Source organism: Leptonychotes weddellii, unplaced genomic scaffold (assembly GCF_054177405.1).
Source record: "Leptonychotes weddellii isolate Sample4059 unplaced genomic scaffold, ASM5417740v2 HiC_scaffold_7825, whole genome shotgun sequence".
NCBI lineage: Eukaryota > Metazoa > Chordata > Mammalia > Carnivora > Phocidae > Leptonychotes > Leptonychotes weddellii.
This window is the reverse complement of record NW_028048557.1, coordinates 1-6,625: the sequence shown is the minus strand read 5'-3', so window position 1 is coordinate 6,625 and position 6,625 is coordinate 1. Positions and strand designations below refer to the sequence as shown.

Genomic DNA, 6,625 nt, shown 5'->3' with positions numbered 1-6,625 from the left:
GGGTCAGGGAACCCTGACTCGTTGTTTGTTCACTGCCGTGGCTCATACTCCCACCATGGCTGGTCTCGGGCCACCAGCGTCATGTCAGTGCACATGAATTTGGAAAGAGATGCCCCGAAACAGTTCTTGCTGGTTGCTACAGGCACATACATAACTGGGTGGGGGGGGGGGGCACAGGTAAATCCTCACCATCCAGAATGGGAATTCAATAGATCCTGCCTGAAACTGAAACATCAAGAAGTAGTAATAAAAGTATGTTAGAGATTTGGAGATAAATACCAAAAGTATCAGCTAAGAGAGTTGAAGGTGGTTGTCTCCCTAGAGAGGGAAAAGTGGAAGACAGGGCATAGGGCTGTTTTTGGTAACTGACGGTGTAGATCTACAGGGTTCTGTTAATGGTGGTCATATACAACTCTGATCAAAACACAAAAGTTAAATAAGAAATGCAGATGAAGCGTAGGCAGTCCTTGGCACAGCCCATGCTCCCTTGTTTCCCCAGGGATACACCCAGGTATTTGGGGTGCACTTAGCAGAGGGGGGGACTCTGTGTGTAGGATGGGCTGGACACCTATGGGATGTGGGCCACTGAAGCAGGTGTGTATCTGAGCAGACAGGACTGGTTAGGGCAGGGAGCACTAACATTTATTGGACATTTATTGTGCCATGACAGATACTTTGATATGTGCGATATGTGTGTATCAGTGGGGGCGGAGGGTTGCTCAGTGCCGGGGGTGGTACTCACGCTGCCTGGTCGGGGACTGATCTCGGGGACCCCATAAGTAGTCCAGCGTGAAGTCTCTTTGTTCAACTCCTTGTACTTGCCCTCAAAGACACGCTTGATGTCCTTGAGAGAGAAGGCACAGACAGCAGAGCTCCTGGTCCCGCCGATCTGCCTGGGGATAGCCCAAGGGGACATGGTCATCTCTGCTCTACCATGAAGCTCCCCCTCCAGCCCTCACCCACCCTTGAGAAAGCCCTGGAGGGCAGGAGTGTGGAGGGCCGGATTGGCCTACTGCTGCCTACTTTCCCCCCAGCCGTGGTGATAAGGGCTAGGAGAGCCCCTGACTCTGGCCCATCTTAGGATTATCCTTAAGGACAATTAATTGGGTTTCAGGTCTTGGGGTGGCTCCTGCCTGTCTTGCCCAGGCTGAGCTGTACCCATGGGAGGGGCAATGTAACTAGATCCTGACAGGCTCCAGATGAAGCTCTACTCCTTTGGGTCCCCTGGATTCTTGATCCTCAGACAACCAACCAGAGCCCGACTATGAGGCTACTTCTATTCCTTTAGCCCTGGTCTGTGGAGACAGGTTTCTCTTGTTCTCTTTAACCTGATTGTGGCACACACCATGTTCTCAGTTCTGGATGCCACTGATACCAGCCCCTGCTTACAGCAGATATCTTTGGTATCTGACCCACGGACAGCAGACACCTAAACACTGATGCAATGAACTTTTCTCAGCCTCCAAGCAATGACTTTTTATCTTAGTGACACTGATGGTGTTTCCCTCTTTGCTCTGGCCATTAGGAAGCTCAGAGCTAAGTTTGTAACCAGCATCCCAACACTGCATAAATGACAAACATTTGTGATGTGCTGACCCTATCCCCGCCTTCTTACTCTCCTTTTACTCCCATTTCCTCATCGGTTTGATCTTATCTGGTCTCAATGTTTGCCTTCCGTGAGCTGCCTCCTATCCTTTTTGGAACCCGGCAGGATATAAAGGAGTAAGAACCTCTTTGAGCTTTATCTTTCCCATCTACACGAAGGGCATGAGTCAGATTCCTGGGACGTGGTGACGGGCACATGCCTTCCTAGGTGAAGTGCGTGGAGTGAGCGCTCTGGACCCCACAACCCGCGTGCAGGCCCCGCGTCCCCGCCGCGCTGCTCACCACTGAGAGCTGAAGGCCGCATAGACGCGGGGCTCGGCGGAGGCAGCGGCGGGCAGCAGGACGGCGTGGCGGATGACGTTGAAGGGCAGCTGCCCGGGCTGCGAGCATAGCAGCTGGGCCTTCAAGAAGGTGGTCCATTTCTTCTGCAGCAGCTTGTCCCCGCCCACGTCGTTCTAGGGCCGCGGGGGCGGAGTCAGGAACGCCCCGCCCACCGCGCCCCGCCCCCGCCCCCACTGGGCCCTGGGCGCTCGGTCCCGCCTCTGCCACCTCCCCATTGGCTCCCTCCACGGCCAGCCCCGCCCCCCTCCCGGCCGCAGACCTTGCAGACTCTGGCCACCCGGGACGTGTGGAGCTTCTCGAAGAACTCGAACTCGCTGGCTGTCTCCTCGAAGAAGAAGTAGACGAAATGGGTCGAAGGGATGGCTGCCACGAAGGAGGCGTCCGCTGCGGGGCGGGGCACATAGGCTTAAGGTTGGGACACCCCAGGGCTGGTTCTGCAGCGGCAGGCCGCCCGACGGGATGCCCCGCGGCTGGCCAGGGGTGGCCCTGGGGGCGCCTGCTCCCGTCGCCTTACGGGGTCGGGAACTGCACCCCCCCGAACAGGGCCGCCCGGCACAGAGGGGCCTCTGCACGGAGGACGTTGGAGTGCAGGAACGCGGCTCTCGGCCCGGCCGGGTCCCCGCGCTCGGGGCAGGGCCAGACCTGTGCTGGGGGCTCGGGTCCTTACGCTGCAGCCAGCGGAGGAAATTGTCGGTCTTGAGGACGGGCTGGGGTCCCAGCGTGCGGATCAGGATGGGCTCGCTGCCCAGGAAGTTGTTCATGGTGCCAGAATAGAGCATCCCATCTGGGGAGAGGGCGGGAGGCTTCCCGGTTGGAGGGGGCCTCTGCCCTCCTCAGACCTGCCTCTGACCCAGGCCAGTACCCACATGGGTCTCCGGCCCCCTTCCTGTGCCCTCCACCTTCCTGTGGCGCCCATAGCCCAGCTGGCAGACCCCACTGAGCACTGTTGTTAGGGAACCCTGCCGCAGGGAGGAGCCACCCCTCATGTCCTTCTGTGTGCTGGCCTTGTCCAACCTTTCTCTCACTGCCCCCTCACACACCCAGCTGAACCACGTGCCAAGTAGAATCACTCTTTCTTCCAGAGGTGGCTGTGTTTTCTGTTTCCACACCTTGGTCCCACCCTTCTCTTCCTGGAACATCTTCCCTGCGCATCTACCTATCTTTCGAGGTCCCACTCAAAAGCCAAGGGCCACCTCGTCCAGGAAGCCAAGGTGGGGAGTCTGTCTGGGAGGACACAGATGGTGATTTCTCTGTAAGCTCTATGGAACAAATGGCCGAACCTCAGGCCTCTTCTCCGCCCAAGACCCTTCCCAGACCTATGTGAACCTCTCTCTACCTCTCCCTCTCCACCTCCTTTGTGGCAGCATCAGCAGGAGCTGGGGGTTGGGGTGCTGAGTCTCCCTCTGATCTGGTGTTCAGAGGCTCCTGGCTTCCCCTCCCTCTGTCCCCTGCCTTTCAGGAAACTGTCAGCTTCCATATTTCACAGAATGACCCGGGAAAGCAGATGCCAGGAACCCGATACTCACCTGCCAAGACAGCCGTGTGCTTATGGGCAGGGTCAAAGGGGCTTTGGCCTTTCCCCTCCACAACCTTGTCCTCGGAGATGGGCAACAGGTAGGAATCTTGGAGTTCCTAAAGGGGGGGAGAGGCTGGGGGCCAGAACGCCAGAGTCTCATGTCTGGGAAACGAGGGGCGTGAGGGAGGGAGAGGGACGTGGAGGGGAATTGGGGCCAGGAAGCTCATGAGGGTCCCACATCCGGGAGAGCAGGGTTTTCCAGAGCTCGAGAGGAGGGGGGTTAGGTGTGAGAAGGGATGCTTGGGTCTGAGCACTGGGTGCCGTGACTCACAATGAAGGTACAAGCGGGGCTGAAGGCGAAGGTGCCACAGGTATATAGGTGGGTGGCGTTCAAAGAGACCAGGACACGGATAAAGTTGAAGCACTGGGTCTGGGGAGACAGAGAATCCAGGTGTCTGGCCACTTGCCCCACACACCGGGGCCCCACGGGCTGCCCCCCACTTCCCAGCGGGGAGAGGGCCCGGGATTGCTGAGGCAGTCCCTGGACATCGTCACAGAACGTGGCGCAGACGATCACCATGGAAAGGAGCCTCCTCCGCTACCTGCCCAACCTGACGTCCTCCAGTGATGGTCTGGGGACCGGGGTTCTCCGCCCCTAAACCCCCACCTCCACTTACCTCATTGCTCTTCTTCTTAAAGGCGCACTCACTCTTTTTTCGGTCACTGGCTGGCCAGGGTATCTGCAGCGGGGGGTCGGGAGGGAGAGGATGTGAGGTCTTGCGCTCTAGCTTGGACCTGCTGTCCTCTCCTTGGGTCTAGTTGGAAGCCACCAGCAGGCATGGCAGTCAGTGACATGAGCTCTAATAACTGCAGTCCGTGACCATGGCTACTATTCTGACGATACTGGTGTTCCTCAGGGCGCAGCTCTGTGGGAGCACACATCCTGTGGAACCAGACCTGAGTTTGAATCCAGGCTCAGCCCCTTACTGGTTGAGTGGTCCTAGTCAACCTCAGAAGCTTCTGGAGGGCACAACCAGGAACATACGTAAAATACCTAACGCAGTGCGTGCTGTGCAGGGCAGCAGTTGACAAACCACACATTTCCTGGGCAAATTGTTCAAAATGTCAGTTCCTGGCTCACACCTCAGAGAATCTGCATTTTCAACCAGCATCCCATATGCGCAGGTGGCCCACAGACCATGCACTGAGAGACACAACAAGGAAGGTGCTCAGTAATTGCTCGCTCCCTCCCTTCTTCTTTCCTTCCTTCCCCCTTTCTTCCTCACATTGTCCCATTAGTAGGGTGACTATAATTTAATACAGAAGTCTTGGTGATTTCTACCAGTGGGTGGATATCATATTATTGATATAATTTGAGTCAGTATTTCTGTCATATGTCAATGATTTCCATATCAGCCATTTTAGCAATTAATATTATTCAGCCAGGATGCATGATAGCAGCAAATAGTGAGGCCACTACTGGGTTTCTTCTCTGTTCTCCAGACCGGATATATGTAGTGGGAATTGCTGGTTACCGCAGGTTGGGGCTGACAGCACTTGGGCAGTGAGTCACGCATGGGCGGTCCAGGCACGGGGCAGCTGTCAGCCCCCCTCACCCCCAGCCCACACCCTTTGTCCCCAGCCTCCTCACCATGCTCTTCAGCTTTGGCATCCCCGGGTTCTGGATATCCAAGGCCAGAATGGCCTCTCGAGCCCCCACATAGAGAGTGCCTCCGTCACCACTCAAGAGCAGAGTGTCGAAATCCTGGAGGCCCTTCTGGTGGAAGAGGCTGAGAGCCCTGCGTCCCTCCCCTGTTGGGAAGTGATGAGAAGGGGTGAGTGATGAGGAGTGGGTGGGCAGGCAACTGACTTCTGAGGTCAAGGTGTGGGGGGAGGGTTGGCAGAGTGTGTTCCCCAGGCCTTGGCAGCTGGACCCGCTCTCCATCGGCAGCTCCCCCTCCCCCTCCCCCCACCCTGCCTGCTGGTGGTGTAGGAGCTCTGTGTTGAGCCCACAGGGGAGAGAAGAGGCAGCCAGAGACAGGCTAATGACAGCCTGGGGCTGGGAAAGGTGGCCTGCACCCAAGAGACAGACAAAGGGACGGGAAATAGAGCGAGGCACGTGGACACTCTTCCAGGCCTCGGAGGGGCGAAGGGGGCAGGGGAAGGAGGCGCTGGTCCTCCCCCAGGGAGGAGCAGGGGAGCAGAAGGCAGACAGACAGACAGGAAGATCCTGGGAGCCACAGACAGGACGGTGTGGCTTGTAGGGTCACACTCACCAACCCCCTTTCCCCTCCTCTAGCAGGAAATTCAACCACTAGAATCACAGCCACAGGCTGAGCAGAGCAGACACATATGTCTTCAAAGGCCCCTGTGGGCTTGCCTGGATGTCACCTGGGGGGGTGGGGGTGAGCTGGCTCCCAGGGGGCACACCAGCGACAGGGACAAGCTGCTCCGTCCCCTCACGGGCGCATGTGCACCTTGGCCCTAGTTAGAGGACCGCCTAGCCAAGCGTCACCATTGGAAGCTCTGACCATCTCAGGACCAGAAGGAGAAGTTGGCAAGGTGCCAGAAGGGGTGGCCTCCCTCAGAGCTGTGTAAGTCCTTCGCTCACTGAGCTGACCACCCTTAGCACGGCTGGCTGCTCACCTGCATCCCCACTCAGGCCTGCGAGCACCCTGAGCAGGGCCGAGTCTTGTCTCTGTTGGTAATTCCAGCACCCAACACAGATGCTCAGGAGACCCTGCGCCCACATCTCCTGCAGGGCCCAAGTCCTTCCCTGAGCCTTCTCCCTGGAGGTGGGAGGGCCAGCGGCCCCCACAGCCTCAGCAAGAAACCAGCCGACAGTGCCCGTACCCCAATGGGCTGCCCTGACTCTCTTATTCCTGGTGTCCGTGGTACTGGACACGGCGTGGTCCGGTGTGATCTGTGTGGTTGCCATGCGCCTGTCGTGTCCCGGGCTGCCAGGTCCATGGATGACCTTGGCTTTGGGGGTGCGTGGGGGCGTGAAAGCAGTTGGGGGTCTGAAGTGCCGGGGGGTGAGGGAAAGAAAAAGCACCATCTCCGAGAAGCACCCTGGGCCCTCCCTTCGCTCAGTCTTTGGCCACACAGTTTCTTCACGCCTTCCTCAGTCTCTGGCGCTCCCCACGTCCCTTTCCTCCCCCT

General features: G+C 57.9%; 1 protein-coding gene across 2 annotated transcripts; it reads right to left on the bottom strand.

The window, feature by feature from the left end:
• Positions 1–279: 279 nt before the first annotated feature.
• On the bottom strand, positions 280–5,423 carry LOC102730452 (semaphorin-4A-like). 2 transcript variants are annotated; one of them, XM_081811467.1, is made up of 8 exons: positions 5,115–5,423; positions 4,141–4,203; positions 3,795–3,893; positions 3,474–3,579; positions 2,615–2,731; positions 2,207–2,331; positions 1,888–2,060; positions 286–893 (listed from the first exon to the last, which is right to left on the bottom strand). In XM_081811467.1, the coding sequence occupies exons 1-8, from the start codon at positions 5,406–5,408 to the stop codon at positions 569–571; spliced, it is 1,302 nt and encodes a 433-aa protein (XP_081667593.1). In that variant the 5' UTR covers positions 5,409–5,423; the 3' UTR covers positions 286–568. The 2 variants fall into 2 exon arrangements, with proteins under 2 accessions (XP_081667594.1, XP_081667593.1); XM_081811468.1 differs by lacking the exon at positions 2,615–2,731 and having other exon boundaries at positions 280–893.
• Between the last annotated feature and the right edge of the window lie 1,202 nt (positions 5,424–6,625).

Excerpts from the sequence above, each read along its gene's own strand:
- LOC102730452 (XM_081811467.1), bottom strand. The coding sequence starts at position 5,408 with ATGGAGAGCGGGTCCAGCTGCCAAGGCCTGGGGAACACACTCTGCCAA. Across the intron at positions 3,580-3,794 it reads GCCCCGCTTGTACCTTCATT|GAACTCCAAGATTCCTACCT; the intron begins GTGAGTCACGGC and ends CCCCCCCTTTAG. Across the intron at positions 2,061-2,206 it reads GGGTGGCCAGAGTCTGCAAG|AACGACGTGGGCGGGGACAA; the intron begins GTCTGCGGCCGG and ends CCGCGGCCCTAG.